This window comes from Trachypithecus francoisi, unplaced genomic scaffold (assembly GCF_009764315.1).
Source record: "Trachypithecus francoisi isolate TF-2019V2 unplaced genomic scaffold, Tfra_2.0 Lachesis_group10, whole genome shotgun sequence".
NCBI lineage: Eukaryota > Metazoa > Chordata > Mammalia > Primates > Cercopithecidae > Trachypithecus > Trachypithecus francoisi.
In genome coordinates, this window is record NW_022681455.1 from 91,020,070 (window position 1) to 91,043,546 (window position 23,477).

The following is a 23,477-nucleotide window of genomic DNA, read 5'->3' on the forward strand; positions in this document are numbered from 1 at the left end:
GAGTGAATGTCGATTGATGGTTTTTTTTTTTTTTTTTTGTTGTTGTTGTTCTTTCTTTCCTTTTTTTTTTTTTTTTTGAGACAAGGTCTTGCTCTGTCACCCAGGCTGGAGTGCAGTGACGTGATCATAGCTCACTTCAGCCTGGACCTCTTGGGCTCCAGCAATCCTCCCATCCTCCCAAGTAGCTGGGCCCACAGGCACACGCCACCACACCCTGCTAATTTTATCTTCTTTTTTTTTTTTCTTCCTTTTGGGACAGGCTCTCATTCTGTCGCCCAGGTTGGAGTAGCGCTATCACAGCTCACTAAAGCCTTGAACTCCAGGGCTTAAGGGATCCTCCCACCTCAGCCTCCAAAGTGCTGGGATTACAGGAGTGAGCCACTGTGCCTAGCCTAGATGATGTAGTTTTCACTATCTAACTTTGTACTGAAAGCATAAAAAATACCAAACTAACAAACCAACCTTCTTGGTGATAAATAACTCATTTATAATGTGATTTAGATCTTTCCCTTCATAGTGTGTTGAGTCAGTGTTTACTGCTTGGGGTACCTAAGACTTTAACTATTTAACTACTGTGCACATCCCAGTGAAAGTAGATTGTTGGCGTTATATTCACCTCTATAGTGGGGAGAAATGTATGTTAGCATATTTTTATTGTAATACTGGTATTTTGAGTACTATATATACACACACACACACACACACACATATATATGAGTGTGTGTGTATATGTGAGAGAGTACGTGACAGGGTCTTGCTTTTTCACCCTGGCTGAAGTGCAGTGGTGCGATCATGGCTCACTGCAGCCCCTCCCTCCAGGGCTCAAGCCATCCTCCCACCTCAGCCTCACAAGTATCAGGGACTACAGGCACACCTGGCTAACTTTTGTACTTTTTGTAGAGATGAAGTTTCACTATGTTGCACAGGTTGGTCTCGAACTCCTGGGCTTAAGCTGTTCCCCCACCTTGGCTTCCCAAAGTGTTGGGATTACAGGCGTGAGTCACGGCGCCTGGCCGAGAATATTAATGATTATTCAGTTTGTTGCCTTGTATATCTCTAGGCTCGAGCTGTGAAGTTTCCCATTCAACTTTCTCTATCAGTTGCAATGAAGAGAATCAATTTTTAATCAGATAGTTTCAAACCTGTTCTTAATGTATTCTTTCTGAAAGAGGAAAGGCTGTATCCTTTATTTTTGGATAATGCTTTTGAAATATTTGATAACTTGCGCTTGACTGTTCTAGTTGTCTAACATGTCCCATTGTGTTACTAAGTCTAAGCTCATTTCCACTTGTGCTCATGAAAGTTAGGGAAAAAGTTACTGCTCCTTGTAGAGTTCACTTTAAAATATGGTACTTGAAAGCTATTGTTTATTACCCAAAACATTTTCATAAACCTAGCAGTTACATCAATTTTTACTGTGGATTCCCTCTCTTAAATTATTTCAGAAAGCAAGCTTATAATCAAATTTATTTAACATAGTGTCCTAATGCACATATAGTAATTTAGTTTTGTCTTAATCATAGATTATTAGCACTAATGATTTTTATTTCAAATTGTGACATGAATAGTTAAGCTAGAGGACCAATAGAGTAGAAGCTGTTGGTATAAAGCAATAATTAAGATTCAAGGAAGTTTCTGATTGTAATATTTGAAGACATTAATCTTAGGAATTTTAAAGAATTTCTTTTCAAAATAGAATTGCTTTACCCTTTTCAAAAAACTTTTGGCCCAAAAAATCTGAATACATTTTAAAGAGAACCAAAACCACAGCTCAGTGTTTTGGATGTTGCTTTTTGACTATCTTAACCTTCTGGAAGTGACCAAAATCTCTATTCAGTAAAGCTTATGTGCGCTTTGCTCCAAAAGACCCTTTCAGAATGTATGCGTACCTTTTTTCACGACTGTTGCTTTGTTTTTCAAACACACAAACATGTTTCACCACCTGGCTTCTCAGAACTGATTTGAAGCAGTAAGTTGGAAAGCAACAAGGCCGTAAAAGGAGTCAAATGCATACAGCAGGAAACCACAGAGAATGGCTGATTGCAAGGGAAAACTCTAGACAGTAGATCTGTAGAAAGCGTTCGTGACCTCAGGAAGCATAAGGTACAGCCTTTTAACAAAATAACAGCCTTGCAGATCAAGAGTTATGCAAAATAATTTACAGTCATAATGATACATCAATGATCAAGAAAAAATAAGGACATTTTCTTGTGGAAAGTGTTGACGTGTTAAAAGCATTTTGGTCAAAAAGAACCAACACTTCAGTTTGGTCCTTTAAAGGAATAGAACCAAATTGAGGGGTTGGGTAGCTGTTTGGGCAGCCCTTGTAAGGAGTTTTGTTTATATGGTGTCAAGATAGAGGTTTCCACAGGTGTCTTATGTAAGTGGCAGATATGAATTGATACCATTCTTGCTGAAGTAGACAGTGCCCTCAAGTGGAATGAAAACAAACACACCACAAAGAAGAAGAAAAAAAAGAACCACTTCATGCTACCTCTGCCTTTACCCTCACTGAGTGTTACACAGATAGTTCAGTCAGGTTGGTTTGAAGGGGGTGCCTAACTTGTATCCTGTCTTGGCTAAACCACATGTCTCATGCTATCTTGTAGAGGGAGAGACTTTTAAAAACGTTACCATTATGGAATACTTCATTATCTAGCAGTGCTTTCTAAAAGAAGCGTTCCTCTGTGTATAGATTTGCCAGGTTGTTTGATCATTAAGTGATTAAATCTAAAATTTGGTTCTTTAGTTTTAGGAGTATTTATTTCTTAATTGCTAGAATAAAATAAATATGATAGTGCTATCAATTGCAGCCGTTATCCAGAATAATGGAAATGGATACCTCTATCTCAAGGAAGGATGAAATAAGTACTGTGTTTGGAAACCAGATAGCCACATTCTTATGACAGGGATACCTAGGGACTATTGTTTTCAGCAGAAAATTAATTAAAATAATGAAGTAAAGTCTCAGTTTGAATTAATGAAATAGTGTAGTTTTTTAACCATCAGTTAAAATAGGTTTGAGAATAAGGCTACTTCATTGGAAAGATTATTATTCTTGTAAAAATTTAAAATGAGGACCAGGTGCAGTTGCTCATGCCTGTAATCCTAGAACCTTGGAAGGCCAGGGTGGGAGGATCACTTGAGCCGAGGAGTTTGAAGCTGCAGTGAGCTATCATCACACCACTGTACTCAAGCTTGGGTAACAGAGCAAGATGCTGTCTCAATAAATACATAAATAAAATAAATGAAAATTTGAAAAAGAAATCATAGAAATAAATTAGAATGCAATTATATCATGATATTCTCTTGCTCTGTGGTACAAGTTTTGATGCTACAAAATTGATTTTTAAAATATTTTTAATATAGTCACATTATAATATCTGATATTTGCGATTTGAGAAATTAGATGATAATTATGATTAATGTGATGAGCATTGCCCATCTTCAGACAAAATATATGAAATGAAGTTTAGTCAGAGGTAAAATGTTCCATTATCAAAATATGGCCATATCATAGCTATCATTTGTTTATAGGCATGAGCCACAGAGCCCAGCCCCAAATGCTACTTTTAAAAGTTTATTAGTGTCAGAACATGGGCCAGGCCTGGTGGCTTACGACTGTAATCCCAGCGCAGTGGGAGGCCAAGACAGGAGGATTACTTGAGCCCAGGAGTTCAAGACCAGCTTAGGCAACATAGTGAGACCCTGTCTCTACAAAAAATAGAAAACTTAGCTGGGTGTGGTGATATGCGCCTATACTACCAGCTACTGGGGAGGCTGAGGTAGGAGGATCACTTGAACCTGGGAGGTCGAGGCCGCAGTGAACCATGATTGTGCCACTGCAGTCCAGCATGGGCAACAAAAGTGAGATCCTGTCTCAAAATAAATAAATAAAAATAAAATTTTTAAAAATTAGAATATGTATATAAGGGTAACCTTTAAAAGTTTTTACTAGAATCTGATTTTATAAATTTCATTGTCTTGGAAGCAAACATTATTGTGTTGTCTTTGAAAGTACTTTACAATTGGATTTCATTAATTAAATATGCACAGTTGCAGTAGATAGAAGTAATATACTGTATGTCTTTAACTCTTTTAGATTTGTTTTGAAAATATTTCATTTATGTGTATGTGTTTACCAGTCAAATGAAAATTTTAAGAGTCTTCAGTCTTAATTTTCAGTCATGTAGAATGAAGTCTAAAGTTTATTTTTGCTTCTTCAGCAGGCATTTAGATTTCCTTTCTTTTTACAGCATGGACACCACGTTGCTGAAAACATGCTTTGGGACTGCCACTGAATTTATCTTTTGCGGTTTTATGACAAAGTTATTAGTAGTTTCCTTTTTTTGAATTAGTATTTTGAAGTTAATATCACAATGAGTTCAGGCTTATGGAGCCAAGAAAAAGTTACTTCGCCCTACTGGGAAGAGCGGATTTTTTATTTGCTTCTTCAAGAATGCAGCGTTACAGACAAACAAACACAAAAGCTCCTTAAAGTACCGAAGGGAAGTATAGGACAGTATATTCAAGATCGTTCTGTGGGGCATTCAAGGATTCCTTCTGCAAAAGGCAAGAAAAATCAGATTGGATTAAAAATTCTAGAGCAACCTCATGCAGTTCTCTTTGTTGATGAAAAGGATGTTGTAGAGATAAATGAAAAGTTCACGGAGTTACTTTTGGCAATTACCAATTGTGAGGAGAGGTTCAGCCTGTTTAAAAACAGGAACAGACTAAGTAAAGGCCTCCAAATAGACGTGGGCTGCCCTGTGAAAGTACAGTTGAGATCTGGGGAAGAAAAATTTCCTGGAGTTGTGCGCTTCAGAGGACCTCTGTTAGCAGAGAGGACAGTCTCTGGAATATTCTTTGGAGTCGAATTGCTGGTAAGTTTGATAAACCGTTTTAATAGTGTGTTTGTGTTTGTGTGTCTATGTGTATTTGTATGCACATATGTATTTTTCTCCTTTAAATACAAAACAATTTTCCCAAGAGTCTTCTGTAATTTTTAATATTCATCATCCTTGCTGATGAATCCATGTTATAGATAAGTCCATAATCCAAAACTTGCTTATAGTTGTCACTGATAATATGTGTGAAAATCACCTTGGAGTTTATTTCTGTTGGAAAGAGACCCAAGAACTCTGTGATATGTTTCTAAGCTTAATATTCATTCTCAAGAACTTAAATGTCAATTATATTTTGACATTCTTGGCAAATAGAATTGCATGCCTTCTTTGCTTCTTGATTTAATTTTTTTGTTTACTTTTTAATGATGAATTGCGATGCTGTAAAGATGATGTTGAAAGTTTTAAAAAGCTATGTGCTATGATAGGAACATGCAAAGAGGTTCACCTGGTTATTGCAGGCATTTATATTTTAGAAATTTTAACATTGCCTATATTAAGCATTAACGCTACCAGTTGTAAATAGTTACATCAAAAGTTGTTAATTACCTTGCATTATCATCTATAGGTTTCTTAGTTCTTCTTAACGTATGTTATTAAGTAATAACAATTTAGATATAAAATTTTTGAAAAAAAGTTGCAGAAATTTAAACTTGCTTATAATTGTCACTGATAATATATGTGAAAATCCTTGGAATTTATTTCTACTGGAAGGAGACCCAAGAATGCTGTGATATGTTTCCAAACTTAATATTCATTCACAGTAACTGAAATGCCAGTTACATTTTGACATTGCCAGTAGAATTGCATGTCTTCTTTGCTTCTTGATTTAATTTTTTTTTAAAGCAGTGATTGTAAACAATTAGGAATTTGAATCCCAGTTAAGCCATGTACTAGCTGGGTTGCCAGGTTACTTAACAAAGCTACTTAACTTCTCTCATTCTGCATGCTTACCAGTACAGTGGTGTTAATAGTACATGACTTGTAGTATTTTTGTGGTACATTGATACAAGATTTAGCACAGTGGCTGGCAGTAAGTGCTTAATGACTGGAGCTAACATTACTGCTGTTTTAAGGTAACATTTTCTTTTCATAACCAAATTAATGTTAGAATCACAACGTGGAATTCAGCCTAGCTTTTTCATAATAGAGTTATGAATTGAAATTATCAGATAATATTTCAGCATCAGATACAACTTCTTTCTTATTTTTTTAAACACCTTAAATCCAACAGCAACTGCTAAGAATTATATTATTTATTATATGTGTCATTTAGAATTTTTCCAGAGTGATTTTCCTGAAATCCCTAGAGTGAACCCCTTTCCCTATGGGTAGTCTTTCTATATCTATTTCTTTCCCCTCTCTCTTAAAAACTAGGAAGAAGGTCGTGGCCAAGGTTTCACTGACGGGGTGTACCAAGGGAAACAGCTTTTTCAGTGTGATGAAGACTGTGGCGTGTTTGTTGCATTGGACAAGCTAGAACTCATAGAAGATGATGACACTGCGTTGGAAAGTGATTATGCAGGTCCTGTGGACACAATGCAGGTCGAACTTCCTCCTTTGGAAATAAACTCCAGAGTTTCTTTGAAGGTTGGAGAAACAATAGAATCTGGAACAGTTATATTCTGTGATGTTTTGCCAGGAAAAGAAAGCTTAGGATATTTTGTTGGTGTGGACATGGTAAGAAAATTTTGGATTAAATATCTTTGTGATGTATGTATTAGTTTATATATGTATGTATACATAAATAATATACATATATATTATATATATATAGTTTATATATGTATTAGTTTTAGGACCAATTTACTTGCAAATTGAACACTTTGAATATTTAACATGATCTAATTTGGAATACTTTAAAGAACATGTCCTAATTTATCTTTGGTAAAGGAGCATTGAAATAGAACAGGGGTCTAGATGTAGAATTACATTTAGTTTTTTTTTTTCCCATTTGAATAAACTGGAATAATGTTCTCAATCTTTAAATTTGCCTTATTGTAGCTGACCAGTAGACAAAACAAAACAAAACAAAACAAAATGCATATATATTACATGATATCCTATTTTTCTTTATTTTGAAAAAGTTTTTTGGGGTAATCTATGTTTTTTTATGATATTCCACACAATTTAATGGCTGATCTGGTTTTAATAATTAGTATATTTACTATCTTAATAATTAGTACATTATTACTATTATACTAATATAGTGTATTATTACTATTATATTACCATTTTAATAATTAGTATATTTTAATAATTAGTATAAAAATCATTTATAGAAAATATCTGAGCAGAGGAAAACCACATTGATTTTGAGGAATAGACAATTAGAATAGCTCATAGGATTTCATTCATTTTAAAAACCTTTTGTAATTGTGGTAAAATATACGTAACAGACTTTACCTTTTAAGCATTTTTAAGTGTGCATACAGTGGCATTAAGTGTATTCACATTGTTGTACTGTCACTTCTACTCATCTCCAGAACTTTGTCATCATCCCTAAACTGAAAGTCTGTGCCTGTTCAACAGTAACTGCCCACTTTCCCCAACCTCTGCTAACCACAGTTTCTTCTGCTTTCTGTATCTCTGAATTTGCCTGTTCTAGGCTCCTCAGAAGAGTGGAATCATACAACTTTTGACCTTTTGTTTCTGTCACTTATTTTTAATGTTTCCTTACAATCATACTTGTTAATAGTGGATCCATTCCAGTGTGGCAGGTTGAATTATACCTGTGGCATTGAGAGAATAGGAAGAGAAAGGCTGAGACCATTTTTATCATATATTGAACATATTGGCGAGACCTTGTTATGTATAAAGAAAGAAATTCATATGGAATTATTGAACACTAGAATGAGTTAGGAGGGGACGTGAGTAGTAGTCTCTTATACTCACCATGGGGATGCTTTTAGTCATTTTTATCTATTCAGGTACACCTTTTGGTTAGTAAGGTAATGTTTGTTTTAGTGTGGTGTTTCCTGTGCTTGAAAATTCTAAGAAATTCTATTTGATACTCATTGGTTAGTTACTAAACATTTACCCTTAATATGTGAAAAGTTAGAACCAGAGTAAAACATGTATGCCTCTCAGGATAGCTGACAATAAAGCACTCCTTTTAACCAATATTCTTTAAATAGTAATTCAGTCTTTATTTCAAGAATTGTGGCCTGCATGGAGGGAAGATTGGAGAAACAGGGCCACTAGTCATCAGGGTTGGTCTCCCCTTGCGTCAGGTTCTTTACCTTGGGCCTCAAACTTGGCAGAAGCTGTTTAGGGTTTAGGCCTTGCCTTTTTCAGATGGCAGTCTGGGGTCAGCTTGTTTACCTGGGGCAAGCTGCCTAGAGGTTTGCCCTGCCAGCTTCTCTTCCTGCCTCTGTCTGTCCCATAGTTGACTTGTGTAGACATTTATTCCAAACACTTCTATTATAGTCCTTGAGAGCAAATGCCAGAACTTCTTTCTTTATCTCCTTTTCCTTCTATTCATCTTCTATTGCCAGGGGCATTTTAGCATGCCATGCACATTCGTGCCCAGGGCAGTTGTCTGACTGGCCCATCTACTGATGTAGTTCTCTGAACAGCACAGTGCTAGTTGGCACTGCATTAGAATATCAAATAATTAAATATAAACATCTCCATCTTGGAGAAGATTCCTATATGCGCATAAAATGACAAAAGAACAATTAGAAAATAGACTTTTTATGTACAGAAAGGCATACAGAAGTTCAGATCGACAATATTTAAGTATTCAGGGAATATGAAGAGCCTAGGGCTAATTAGAGGCATGTTTCTGGGTGAAATAATATATTATTAATGAATCTTTCTATGCAAAACATTGTCTTTTAAAACCTCAAATGGGTATTATTCCATAGACTAGTATGTATTGTTCAGTAAAGTACAAAAAACACTTTTGATTCTTTGTTTATCTAGGGGTTTACTATATAACTTGGTTATTCTTGGATCTCATTTCCCTAAGGAAAAAAATGAACAAACAAACGAAAAAAGCAAAGCCTTATTACTATGGCAACTATTCCTAATGTATTCTTTCTTTCTTTTAGGTAAAATTGTTAACATTTACCAATGTAAAATATTTTGGAGGATTCTTTTGGAAAATACAGACTTTCACATTTACATTTCATTCAGGAGGATTTTAGTGTTTATTATTTAATTTCTAGGATAACCCTATTGGCAACTGGGATGGAAGATTCGATGGAGTGCAGCTTTGTAGTTTTGCGTGTGTTGAAAGTACAATTCTGTTGCACATCAATGATATCATCCCAGGTATGTTTTCTTTGTTTTATACATTTATAAGGCAAACTTTCTTTTTTTTCAATTTTTTAAACATTAAAATTTTTTTTTAATTTCATTAAGTTTTGGGGAACAGGTTGGTATTTGGTTACATGAATAAGTTCTTTAGTGGTGATTTCTGAGCTTTTGGTGCACCCATCACCCGAGAAGTGTACATGGTACCCAATGTGTAGTCTTTTACCCCTTGCCACCCCCATTCTTTCCCCCTGAGTCCCCAAAGTCCAATGTATGATTCTTACACCTTTGCATCCTCATAGCTTAGCTCCTACATGTAAGTGAGAACATACAGTATCTGGTTTTCCATTCCTGAGTTATTATACTTCACTTAGAATAATAGCCTCCAATTCCATCCAGGTCGATGCGAATGCTATTATTTCATTCCTTTTTATGGCTGAGTAGTATTCCATGGTGTGTGTGTGTGTGTGTATGTACTATATATATGTGTATATATATATGTACAACATTTTCTTTAACGACTCGTTGATTGATGGGCATTTGGGCTGGTTCCATATTTTTGCAATTGCGAACTGTGCTGCTGTAAACAGGCATGTGCGAGTATCTTTTTCTTATAATGACTTTTTCCTCTGGGTAGATTCCTAGTAGTGGGATTGCTGGATCAAACGGTAGAGCCACTTTTATCTTTAAGGAATCTCCACACTGTTTTCCATAGTGGTTGTACTAGTTTATATTCCCACCAACAGTATAAAAATGTTCCCTTTTCACCACATCCATGCCAACATCTATTATTTTTTGATTTTTTGATTATGGCCATTCCCGCAGGAGTGAGGTGGTGTCATTGTGGTTTTGATTTGCATTTCCCTGATAATTGGTGATGCTGAGCATTTTCCCATATGCTTGTTGGCTATTTGTATATCTTCTTTTGATAATTGTCTAAAGGTGGGCTAATGTCCTTAGCCCATTTTTTGATGGGATTGTTTGTTTTTTTCTTGCTGATTTGTTTGAGTTCTTTGTAGATTCTGTATATTAGTTCTTTGTAGGATGTATAGATTGTGAAGATTTTCTCCCACTCTACTGATTATTTCTTTTGCTATACAGAAGCCTTTTAGTTTAATTAAGTCTCATCTATTTATCATTTTTGTTGCATTTGCTTTCGGGTTCTTGGTCATGAAGTCTTTGCCTAAGCCAGTGTCTAGAAGGAGTTTTCCAGTTATCCTCTAGAATCTTTATGGTTTCAGGTCTTAGAGTTAAGTCTTTGATCCATGTATAAGACAAACTTTCTAACATGTATGTTGAGAATGTAAATGTAAGCTTCAAGATGTATTTTTAGAACTTGACTTTTATATTATGGAATTGTTATTAAATAGGATATCCTTTGTTACCCTCAAATGAAAATAATTAAGATTTTTGTTTCCAGAAGTATGTGAGTATAAGGGTGGCATTAATATGTTTTCATTCACTTTTTCATCACCTGTCCATTCTTAGTGGGGGAAAAAAACACTTCCTGATAATTAAAAGGATCAGAAAATGTAATAAACTGCTACCTGAGTGAGAGCTTGGTTTAAACTAGAAGGCTTTACGCAGAAATTGGTCATCTAATCTAACCTAATGTACTGTGGAGAAGATTCTTGCTAGATGACCTGTGAGATCCCTTTTGGTTTTGAGAAGGCATGATTGATCAGGGATCAGGACTCTAGTAAGAAATAGATTGCTCAACTTTACATTTAGAAGAAAAATCAAGCAGTCTTTTATTTTGCCTCAAACAAGTACCACCTAGCGTCTGTTGTCAGGTAATTGACAATTTCTGTTAATAACAGCATCAACAGTTTCATCGCCTTGCTGTTAGTGGAGCTCTCTGTGATATAGGCTAGTGCAATAAAGTCAACAGTGGCAGTCAGAGATGGTGATTCTCATTGAGCATTATGCAACTCTGATTAAAATGTCAGAAGGCCTGCAGGCAGACTGTAGCCAGGAATGTATCAGGCCCTGAGTTAGATGACTTAATACTTTTTTACATTCCTAACAAATTTATAATGTAGGTCTTAATGATCCCCATTTTGCTGATGAAAAGCTGGGGCTCCGATGGACAAAAATTACCAAAATCAAAGTAAATGGTAGAGCTAGAATTTAAATCCAGATCTGTCTGATTAGAAAGCTGTGCTCTTTTCAGTACCTCCCCACCCCAAATCCTATTTGTATATTTGGGATGTGAAGACCTGCATAGAAAACCATACTTCTCACATGTGTACTCGGGAATATTGTTTCCATGGAGATATATTTTGTCTCTAATTGTGTAAAAGCTGAATTTTGCTATAGCAAGGATCACAATTGAATAAGCAAACTAAATTTTTTTTTTTTCAGGTCATTTCAAGTCCTTAGTTTCTTTTGTTGTAAAAATGAAGGGGCTAATACTAGATGATTCTTAAGGTTCCTTTTAGCCTGCACTGTTTGCCCTTCCTGTTTTCCTGTTGCTGGGGCAAGTAATCAATGCTTGTTTTTCACGTTAGGGCATGGTTTCTGCTTTAGTTTTTAGCTTTACAGCAAGAGCACATTAATTTAGTTGGAGGTATAGGATTCAAACTATAGCTTTATTTCAATTTTACTTCATCAAATTGTGACATACTTTACTTGATTTTTTAAAAATCAATTTTTAATTTATTGCAAATGTAATTCCTAGCTATTTTTATTTTTTGGTTCCGGAAACAAATGGTTTATATTCAGGAAAAAGCATCTATGTGCTTGATATTTTATTTGGCAAAATTTAATTTACATTTTCATGATTGTTAATGGAGATAATACAATTTATTATTTTATGAATTAAAATACTTTTAAATATTATAATAAGTGCTTATTGTTTAAAAAAGTGTTTAATAAAAGGCCTTTCCTTCATTCAGATATTATTAAGTGCTTACCTAGATGTTGGGGATATAGTAGGAAGAAAAACTGGTAAAAATCTTCTTGTGTGGAGTTTTCATTTTAGTGAGTAGAGACAGTAAATATATAATGTGTATGATTAATTACATGATAATAAGATGGAGAATGATAAGAAGGTGAGGGGGAAGGGAGCACTGGGTTGTAAGGCAGGATTTTTCAATTTTTTTTTTTTTTTTTTTTTTATACTTTAAGTTCTAGGGTACATGTGCATAATGTGCAGGTTTGTTACATATGTATACTTGTGCCATGTTGGTGTGCTGCACCCATCAACTCGTCAGCACCCATCAATTCGTCATTTATATCAGGTATAACTCCCCATGCAATCCCTCCCCCCTCCCCCTTCCCCATGATAGGCCCCGATGTGTGATGTTCCCCTTCCCGAGTCCAAGTGATCTCATTGTTCAGTTCCCACCTATGAGTGAGAACATGCGGTGTTTGGTTTTCTGTTCTTGTGATAGTTTGCTAAGAATGATGGTTTCCAGCTGCATCCATGTCCCTACAAAGGACGCAAACTCATCCTTTTTTATGGCTGCATAATATTCCATGGTGTATATGTGCCACTAATCCAGTCTGTCACAGATGGGCATTTGGGTTGATTCCAAGACTTTGCTATTGTGAATAGTGCCGCAATAAACATACGTGTGCATGTGTCTTTATAGCAGCATGATTTATAATCCTTTGGGTATATAGCCAGTAGTGGGATGGCTGGGTCATATGGTACATCTAGTTCTAGATCCTTGAGGAATCGCCATACTGTTTTCCATAATGGTTGAACTAGTTTACAATCCCACCAACAGTGTAAAAGTGTTCCTATTTCTCCACATCCTCTCCAGCACCTGTTGTTTCCTGACTTTTAAATGATTGCCATTCTAACTGGTGTGAGATGGTATCTCATTGTGGTTTTGATTTGCATTTCTCTGATGGCGAGTGATGATGAGCATTTTTTCATGTGTCTGTTGGCTGTATGAATGTCTTCTTTTGAGAAATGTCTGTTCATATTCTTTGCCCACTTTTTGATGGGGTTGTTTGTTTTTTTCTTGTGTATTTGTTTGAGTTCTTTGTAGATTCTGGATATTAGCCCTTTGTCAGATGAGTAGATTGCAAAAATTTTCTCCCATTCTGTAGGTTGCCTGTTCACTCTGATGGTAGTTTCTTTTGCTGTGCAGAAGCTCTTTAGTTTAATTAGATCCCATTTGTCAATTTTGGCTTTTGCTGCCGTTGCTTTTGGTGTTTTAGACATGAAGTCCTTGCCCATGCCTATGTCCTGAATGGTACTACCTAGGTTTTCTTCTAGGGTTTTTATGGTATTAGGTCTAACATTTAAGTCTCTAATCCATCTTGAATTAATTTTCATATAAGGAGTAAGGAAAGGATCCAGTTTCAGCTTTCTACTTATGGCTAGCCAATTTTCCCAGCACCATTTATTAAATAGGGAATCCTTTCCCCATTTCTTGTTTCTCTCAGGTTTGTCAAAGATCAGATGGCTGTAGATGTGTGGTATTATTTCTGAGGACTCTGTTCTGTTCCATTGGTCTATATCTCAGTTTTGGTACCAGTACCATGCTGTTTTGGTTACTGTAGCCTTGTAGTATAGTTTGAAGTCAGGTAGCATGATGCCTCCAGCGTTGTTCTTATGACTTAGGATTGTCTTGGCAATGCGGGCTCTTTTTTGGTTCCATGTGAACTTTAAAGCCGTTTTTTCCAATTCTGTGAAGAAACTCATTGGTAGCTTGATGGGGATGGCATTGAATCTATAAATAACCTTGGGCAGTATGGCCATTTTCACGATATTGATTCTTCCTATCCATGAGCATGGTATGTTCTTCCATTTGTTAGTGTCCTCTTTTATTTCACTGAAGAGTGGTTTGTAGTTCTCCTTGAAGAGGTCCTTTACATCCCTTGTAAGTTGGATTCCTAGGTATTTTATTCTCTTTGAAGCAATTGTGAATGGAAGTTCATTCCTGATGTGGCTCTCTGCTTGTCTGTTACTGGTGTATAAGAATGCTTGTGATTTTTGCACATTAATTTTGTATCCTGAGACTTTGCTGAAGTTGCTTATCAGCTTAAGGAGATTTTGGGCTGAGACAATGGGGTTTTCTAAATATACAGTCATGTCATCTGCAGACAGGGACAGTTTGACTTCTTCTTTTCCTAACTGGATACCCTTGATTTCTTTCTCTTGCCTGATTGCCCTAGCCAGAACTTCCAACACTATGTTGAATAGGAGTGGTGAGAGAGGGCATCCCTGTCTTGTGCCAGTTTTCAAAGGGAATTTTTCCAGTTTTTGCCCGTTCAGTATGATATTGGCTGTGGGTTTGTCATAAATAGCTCTTATTATTTTGAGGTACGTTCCATCAATACCGAATTTATTGAGCGTTTTTAGCATGAAGGGCTGTTGAATTTTGACAAAAGCCTTTTCTGCATCTATTGAGATAATCATGTGGTTCTTGTCTTTGGTTCTGTTTATATGCTGGATTACATTTATTGATTTGCGAATGTTGAACCAGCCTTGCATCCCAGGGATGAAGCCCACTTGATCATGGTGGATAAGCTTTTTGATGTGCTGCTGAATCCGGTTTGCAGTATTTTATTGAGGATTTTTGCATCGATGTCCATCAGGGATATTGGTCTAAAATTTTCTTTTTTTGTTGTGTCTCTGCCAGGCTTTGGTATCAGGATGATGTTGGCCTCATAAAATTAGTTAGGGAGGATTCCCTCTTTTTCAATTGATTGGAATAGTTTCAGAAGGAATGGTACCAGCTCCTCCTTGTACCTCTGGTAGAATTCAGCTGTGAATCCGTCTGGTCCTGGACTTTTTTTGGTTGGTAGGCTATTAATTATTGCCTCAATTTCAGAGCCTGCTATTGGTCTATTCAGGGCTTCAACTTCTTCCTGGTTTAGTTTTGGAAGAGTGTAAGTGTCCAGGAAATTATCCATTTCTTCTAGATTTTCTAGTTGATTTGCATAGAGGTGTTTATAGTATTCTCTGATGGTAGTTTGTATTTCTGTGGGGTCCGTGGTGATATCCCCTTTATCATTTTTTTTTGCGTGTATTTGATTCTTCTCTCTTTTCTTCTTTATTAGTCTTGCTAGCGGTCTGTCAATTTTGTTGATTTTTTCAAAAACCAACTCCTGGATTCATTGATTTTTTGGAGGGTTTTTTGTGTCTCTATCTCCTTCAGTTCTGCTCTGATCTTAGTTATTTCTTGCCTTCTGCTAGCTTTTGAATGTGTTTGCTCTTGCTTCTCCAGTTCTTTTAATTGTGATGTTAGAGTGTCAATTTTAGATCTTTCCAGCTTTCTCTTGTGGGCATTTAGTGCTATAAATTTCCCTCTACACACTGCTTTAAATGTGTCCTAGAGATTCTGGTATGTTGTATCTTTGTTCTCATTGGTTTCAAAGAACATCTTTATTTCTGCCTTCATTTCGTTATGTACCCAGTAGTCATTCAGGAGCAAGTTGTTCAGTTTCCATGTAGTTGAGCGGTTTTGATTGAGTTTCTTAGTCCTGAGTTCTAGTTTGATTGCACTGTGGTCTGAGAGACAGTTTGTTATAATTTCTGTTCTTGTACATTTGCTGAGGAATGCTTTACTTCCAATTATGTGGTCAATTTTGGAATAAGTGCGATGTGGTGCTGAGAAGAATGTATATTCTGTTGATTTGGGGTGGAGAGTTCTATAGATGTCTATTAGGTCCACTTGGTGCAGAGATGAGTTCAATTCCTGGATATCCTTGTTAACTTTCTGTCTCGTTGATCTGTCTAATGTTGACAGTGGAGTGTTGAAGTCTCCCATTATTATTGTATGGGAGTCTAAGTCTCTTTGTAAGTCTCTAAGGACTTGCTTTATGAATTTCGGTGCTCCTGTATTGGGTGCATATATATTTAGGAGAGTTAGCTCCTCCTGTTGAATTGATCCCTTTACCGTTATGTAATGGCCTTCTTTGTCTCTTTTGATCTTTGATGGTTTAAAGTCTATTTATCAGACTAGGATTGCAACCCCTGCTTTTTTTGTTCTCCATTTGCTTGGTAGATCTTCCTCCATCCCTTTATTTTGAGCCTATGTATGTCTCTGCATGTGAGATGGGTCTCTTGAATACAGCAGACTGATGGGTCTTGACTTTTTATCCAGTTTGCCAGTCTGTGTCTTTTAATTGGAGCATTTACTCCATTAACATTTAAGGTTAATATTGTTATGTGTGAACTTGATCCTGCCATTATGATATTAACTGGTTATTTTGCTCGTTAGTTGATGCAGTTTCTTCCTAGCCTCGATGGTCTTTACATTTTGGCATGTTTTTGCAATGGCTGGTACTGGTTGTTCCTTTCCATGTTTAGGGCTTCCTTCAGGGTCTCTTGTAAGGCAGGCCTGGTGGTGACAAAATCTCTAAGCATTTGCTTATCTGTAAAGGATTTTATTTCTCCTTCACTGATGAAACTTAGTTTGGCTGGATATGAAATTCTGGGTTGAAAATTCTTTTCTTTAAGAACGTTGAATATTGGCCCCCACTCTCTTCTGGCTTGTAGAGTTTCTGCCGAGAGGTCTGCTGTTAGTCTGATGGGCTTCCCTTTGTGGGTAACCCGACCTTTCTCTCTGGCTGCCCTTAAGATTTTTTCCTTCATTTCAACTTTGGTGAATCTGGCAATTGTGTGTCTTGGAGTTGCCCTTCTCGAGGAGTATCTTTGTGGCGTTCTCTGTATTTCCTGAATTTGAATGTTGGCCTGCCCTACTAGGTTGGGGAAGTTCTCCTGGGTGATATCCTGAAGAGTGTTTTCCAACTTGGCTCCATTTTCCCCCTCACTTTCAGGCACCCCAATCAGACGTAGATTTGGCCTTTTTACATAATCCCATACTTCTTGCAGGCTTTGTTCATTTCTTTTTCTTCTTTTTTCTTTTGGTTTCTCTTCTCGCTTCATTTCATTCATTTGGTCCTCAATCGCTGATACTCTTTCTTCCAGTTGATCAAGTCGGTTACTGAAGCTTGTGGATTTGTCACGTATTTCTCGTGTCATGGTTTTCATCTCTGTCATTTCATTTATGACCTTCTCTGTGTTAATTATTCTAGCTATCAATTCTTCCACTCTTTTTTCAAGATTTTTAGTTTCTTTGCGCTGGGTACATAATTCCTCCTTTAGCTCTGAGAAGTTTGATGGACTGAAGCCTTCTTCTCTCATCTCGTCAAAGTCATTCTCTGACCAGCTTTGATCCGTTGCTGGTGATGGGCTGCGCTCCTTTGCAGGGGGAGATGCGCTCTTATTTCTTGAATTTCCAGCTTTTCTGCCCTGCTTCTTCCCCATCTTTGTGGTTTTATCTGCCTCTGGTCTTTGATGATGGTGACGTACTGATGGGGTTTTGGTATAGGTGTTCTTCCTGTTTGATAGTTTTCCTTCTAATAGTCAGGACCCTCAGCTGTAGGTCTGTTGGAGATTGCTTGAGGTCCACTCCAGACCCTGTTTGCCTGGGTATCAGCAGCAGAGGTTGCAGACGATAGAATATTGCTGAACAGCGAGTGTACCTGTCTGATTCTTACTTTGGAAGCTTCCTCTCAGGGGTGTACTCCACCCTGTGAGGTGTGGGGTGTCAGACTGCCCCTAATGGGGGATGTCTCCCAGTTAGGCTACTCAGGGGTCAGGGACCCACTTGAGCAGGCAGTCTGTCCGTTCTCAGATCTCAACCTCCGTGTTGGGAGATCCACTGCTCTCTTCAGAGCTGTCAGACAGAGTCGTTCACGTCTGCACAGGCCTCTGCTGCTTCCCCTTTTGTTGTTTAGCTGTGCCCTGTCCCCAGAGGTGGAGTCTACAGAGACAGGCAGGTTTCCTTGAGCTCCACCCAGTTCGAGCTTCCCAGCGGCTTTGTTTACCTACTTAAGCCTCAGCAATGGCGGGCGCCCCTCCCCCAGCCTCGCTGCTGCCGTTTAGGTTAGATCGCAGACTGCTGTGCTAGCAATGAGGGAGGCTCCGTGGCTGTGGGAACCTCCCGGCCAGGTGTGGGTATAATCTCCTGGTGTGCCCGTTTGCTTAAAGCGCAGTATTGGGGTGGGAATTACCCGATTTTCCAGGTGTTGTGTGTCTCAGTTCCCCTGGCTAGGAAAAGGGATTCCCTTCCCCCTTGCGCTTCCCAGGTGAGGCAATGCCTCGCCCTGCTTCAGCTCTCGCTGGTCTGGCTGCAGCAGCTGACCAGCACCAATTGTCCGGCACTCCCCAGTGAGATGACCCCAGTACCTCAGTTGAAAATGCAGAAATCACCGGTCTTCTGTGTCGCTCGCGCTGGGAGTTGGAGACTGGAGCTGTTCCTATTTGGCCATCTTGCTCTGCCCTGATTTTTCAATTTTATATAAGGTAGTTCTGATGAACCTTCTAATAAGGTGACATATGAGCTCTTGACATGAAGGAAGTTTGGGAGTGACCATGTGGATTCCAAGGGAGAGCCCAAGGCCACAGCCAGCATGGCCAGTTTGAGCAACATGAAGAGTTGACTGTGGTAGCAGCAGATGGAGTGAGGGAGAAAGTGGTAGGAGCCGCAGTGGGAGCTGGAATAGGTAGTGCTAAGTGGGCTGTTGTGTGGATTCTTGGCTTTCACAGTGACAGAGGTGGGGAGCTATAGGTGGGTTTTGAACAAAGGACAACTCACCCTAATTTGCATTTAAAAATGATCTCTCCGGCTGCCTGTTGAGAGTAAACTAGACAGAGGACAGAAACAGGGAGACCAGGAAGGAGACTGTTGTAGTTATCCATATGAGAGACGGTGGTGGCTGGGATTGGGGTGGTAAGAGGATGGTGAGAAGTGAAGGATTTTGGATATAATGTAAAGAGACCAGTTTGGCCAACATGGCGAAACCCCCGTCTCTACTCAAAATACAAAAATTAGCCAGGCGTGGTGGCGTGCACCTGTAGTGCCAGCTACTCAGGAGGCTGATGCAGGAGAATCGCTTGAACCTGGGAGGTGGAAGTCGCAGTGTGCTGAGATCGTGCCATTGCACTCCAGCCTGGGTGACAGAGCGAGACTCCATCTCAAAAAAGAAACTTTTTATTGTGGAATGTGTTTGCAAAAGTGTATATAACAACATATATTAAGAATAATAATGAACACTCATGAAACTGACCATCTAGGTTAAGAAACAGGACATTAGAAATACCTTAAAAACCACCTGCAATACATTGTCTTCATTATAATTGCAATCTCTCCCTAGGGTGACCACTATTCTGATTTTTGCTCATTAATTTTTTCCTTGCTTTTAATAACTTAATTTTATCTGTATAACCAATCTACTGTTTAGTTTAGCCTGCTTTTGAACTTAATGTAGTTAAAATCTTACTGATTTTTAAATTACTTGCATCATTTACTTAAAATGTATTTTGAGATTCTTTTGGGTATTAGTAGTTTGTTCACTCTCACTGCTTCATAGTATATTTCGTTAGATGTGGCTATCCCAGTTTGGTGCCCATTGTAATATTCATGGACGCTTGGGTTTTAGGTTGTTTCCTCCTCCTTTTCAACACTTGGTACTGATTAACATTTTTGTCAGTCTGACAGCTGAGAAATGGTGGTTTAAAAGTTTGTAGTTCCCAGATTACAAGTAGGATCGAACAGCCTTTTATATGTTTATACAACATTTGTGTCTTCTATTAAACATGTATTTTTTGCCTGTTTTTCTGTTGAGGTGCTCATTTATTGATTATTGAGTTCTCTGTTTTGAGAATTTTAATAAAACATCTTTTAACATTTTGTTATGACATTTTAAACAGAAAAACTGAAAATTGTATATTGTATAAGCATCCTTATGCATATCATCTAGATCCTACAATCAACACCTTACTTGCTTTATATGTATCTGTCCACCTCTCTATTCACATACTAATCCATCATGTTTTCTTGTGCATTTCCCATTAAGTTGCAGACACCAGTTCACTTCCTCCTAAATACTTCAGCGTGCGTCTAATTAACTAGAGATAAGTATTTAGGGTTTTCTTTTTCATTTCAGATAGAAGTCACACATATAATGACCATATGGATTTATTTGGGTTTTAACTAATACATATATACCCTTGAATTAGAAACCTCTATCAAATTATTAAAACAATTTAAATAAGAAATCATTCATATATCTCAAATCAAAATTTAAAAGTACAGTAAAATATCTCATTTCCATTTTTATCCCCTCTGCCTCAGTTGCCTGCTTACTCCATCCTTTGTTTCTCACTAGTCACAGTTTTTATGAATTTCTTATATATCTTTCGTGTTTCTTTATACAATATAAATATTCTTATTTCCCATTCCCTTTTAATTCAAGGAGTGTACTAGATGCGCTCTTCTGCCGTTTGCTTTATTCTCTTAATTTTATGTGTTAGAACTCTTTGTATACATGCAAACAGAGGTTCTTGTTTTTTATAGTGTATAATTTTCCATTGTATGGAAAAAAAATTCCATAATGTATTTAACCAGTTTCCTATCAATGGATATTTGGGTTGTTTCTGATTTTTTGATGTCCCACACAATGTTACTGTAACCTGTTCGTATCTGTTTCCCACATGTGCTAGCATATCTGGAGGATATATTCCCAGAAGTGGAGTTGTTTGATGAAAGGGTGTATGCATTGGTATTTTTCTAGATATTGTTAATTGCCTTCAGTAGTGGATATAACAATTTATGTTCCTGCCAGTAGCATACAAGGGTAACTTATAGCTTTCCCATGAGAGTGTGTTATTAACTTTTTTTCCAATCTGATAGATAAAAAATATATTTCAGTGTATATAATACATTTGCAAATAGAAATTTGCATTTCTCTGATGAGTGATGTTGAACATTTTTGCATATGATTAAGGGCAATTTTTCTTTCTGTGAACTGTTTGCATCTGTTGCCTATTTTTAAATTGGGTTAGGTTATTGGTCTTTTTTCTCACTGATTTCTTCATGTGTTAGGGTGGCAAACTCTTTTGTGATGCAAGGTGCAAATGTTGCCCACTCCTCCACCCTCATTTGTCTTTTTTTAAAATTGCTTATTTATCTGGTCACCCTCATTCGCTTTTATTGTGGTAAAATATACATAACAAGATGTACCATTTTAACAATTTTTAAGTGTATAGTTCAGTGGCATTACGTATGTTTACAATTGTGCAACCATCACCACTATTTCCACTATCCCACTTTTTCACTATCCCAAATAGAAACTCTATACTGATCAAGAGATACCTGCTGGTTCCTCTCTCCCTCCAGCCTCTGGTCATCTCTGTTCTCTGCTCTCTGTCCTTATGACTTTGCCTACTCTGGGTATCTCGTATTAGTGGTATCATATATTTGTCCTTTGTATGTGGTGCATTTCGTCTTGACTTTGGTGCTTTTTGCCATGTAGGATTTATAAAATTTTTATGCTGTTGTATTCTTTTTGTTTTAATAGATTCTAGATTTTGAGTTACTCTAAGGTTATAAAGGAATTTCCCTGTGTTTTCTTCTAATACTCTGTGGTTTTAGTACATATCTCTAGCTCTACATCTATCTATCTATCTATCTATCTATCTATCTGTCTGTCTGTCTGTCTGTATGTCTGTCTGTCTGTATGTCTATCTATCTATATTTTTGACCCATTTCTGTTTTATGTGGTATATGATGTGAAATACAAATCCAATTTAGTTTTTATGCTTGCCCACAGGTAGAAGATACTCTGTTGTCTTAGTATCATTTATTAAAAAGTCCATCTTTACTGGTTTGAGAGGCCATTTTCATCATACTAAATTTCTGTGTGTAGTTTGGTATATTTCTGGACTTTCTGTTGTATCTCCCCACGTTTCAATACCACATTGTTCTTAATGATATTTTAAAAATTGTATATATTCGTGGGGTACAGGTGTAATTGTGCTACACTGCTGTATTGCGCTGTGGTGAGGTCAGGGCCTTCAGCACATCCATCACTGGAGCAATGCACGTTGTACCCGCCAAGCAACTTCCCATCATCCACACCCCGCCACTTGCCAAGTCCCCTTTGTTCATCTTCCCACACTCTGCTTCCACGTGTGATTCTTTGTAATGTGTTTTAATATTATTAACACTAGGCTCCTCTCACTATTCTTTTGAATCTTCCTGTTCTATACTGTTTTCAAAATAGTTGTCTTCTTGATAGTTTTACATTTTCACATTTAAGTGTGTTATTCACTTGGATTTGGTTTTATACAGAATATGAAATATGGGTACAGATACCCAGTTTGACCTTCCATGCTTGCTGCGTATAAGTCAAATTTCCAGATGTATACGTGTGGATCATTCTGAGCCCTGTTATTTCCCTACACTAAAGTCTATCCATAGCTTTAGAAGTCTTGGTAGCTGTGAGAGTACATTTCCATTGTTTGTTTTCTTAATGAGTGTCTTGGCTATTGTTAGCCTTTGGGCTTCATTGTAAGTTTAACTATCAGCTTCTCAAATACTATAAGAGAGTTCTATTAGGATTTTGGAATTGAAATTAATCTGTAGAACAATTGGAGGAGAATTGACATTTCTATGATATTAAAACTTCTAATACATGAACATTGTATATTCTTTCATTTATTTAATTTCCTTTTAGTAAAATTTTATAATTTTCTCCATGGAGAGCTTAAATGCATTTTGATGCATTATAAAGCATATTTTCTAATAGTGTCATGCTGATGTAGAAATACAATTGATTCTTTTCTTTAGAAAACAGCTTAGGCCGGGCGCGGTGGCTCAAGCCTGTAATCCCAGCACTTGGGGAGGCCGAGACGGGCGGATCATGAGGTCAGGAGATTGAGACCATCCTGGCTAACACGGTGAAACCCCGTCTCTACTAAAAAATACAAAAAACTAGCTGGGCGCGGTGGCGGGCGCCTGTAGTCCCAGCTATTCAGGAGGCTGAGGCAGGAGAATGGCATGAACCCGGGAGGCGGAGCTTGCAGTGAGCTGAGATCCGGCCACTGCACTCCAGTCTGGGCGACAGAGCAAGACTCCGCCTCAACAAAAAAAAAAAAAAAAAAAAAAAGAAAACAGCTTTACTGAGATCTAGTTTATAATTCACTCAGTGTTCAAATCTGCATTTTAGTGCATTTACAGACATGTGCAATTGTCAAGATAATTTTAGAACATTTTCATCACCTCAAAAAGAAATGCTGTACCCCTTAGTGATCACCCCCGAAAACCCTTCATCCTTGTTAGTCCTAAGCAACTACCAGTCTGCTTCTGTCTCTGTATGTTTGCCTTTTCTGGACACTTCATTTAAATGGAATCACATTATATGTGGTCTTTTGTGACTGACTTTTTTCACTTAGCATAATGTTTTCAAGGTTCCTCCATGTTGTAGCTTATGTCAGAATTTCCTTCCTTCTTAAGGCACAATGATAATCCATTGTATGGATACCTCACAAGTTGTTTTTTC

General features: G+C 37.3%; 1 protein-coding gene across 7 annotated transcripts in view; it reads left to right on the forward strand.

The window, feature by feature from the left end:
* CYLD (CYLD lysine 63 deubiquitinase) overlaps positions 1–23,477 on the forward strand; it is a 65,717-nt gene that overhangs the window by 3,273 nt on the left and 38,967 nt on the right. For 6 of the 7 annotated variants that reach the window (XM_033218377.1, XM_033218375.1, XM_033218372.1 and 3 more), the window contains exons 3-5: positions 4,257–4,883; positions 6,282–6,584; positions 9,077–9,182. In XM_033218377.1, the coding sequence (XP_033074268.1) occupies positions 4,380–4,883; positions 6,282–6,584; positions 9,077–9,182 (913 nt within the window). In that variant the 5' untranslated portion in view covers positions 4,257–4,379. Of the gene's footprint in view, positions 1–4,226; positions 4,884–6,281; positions 6,585–9,076; positions 9,183–23,477 lie in introns of those variants that run through there. The other variant, XM_033218373.1, reaches the window with a different exon arrangement.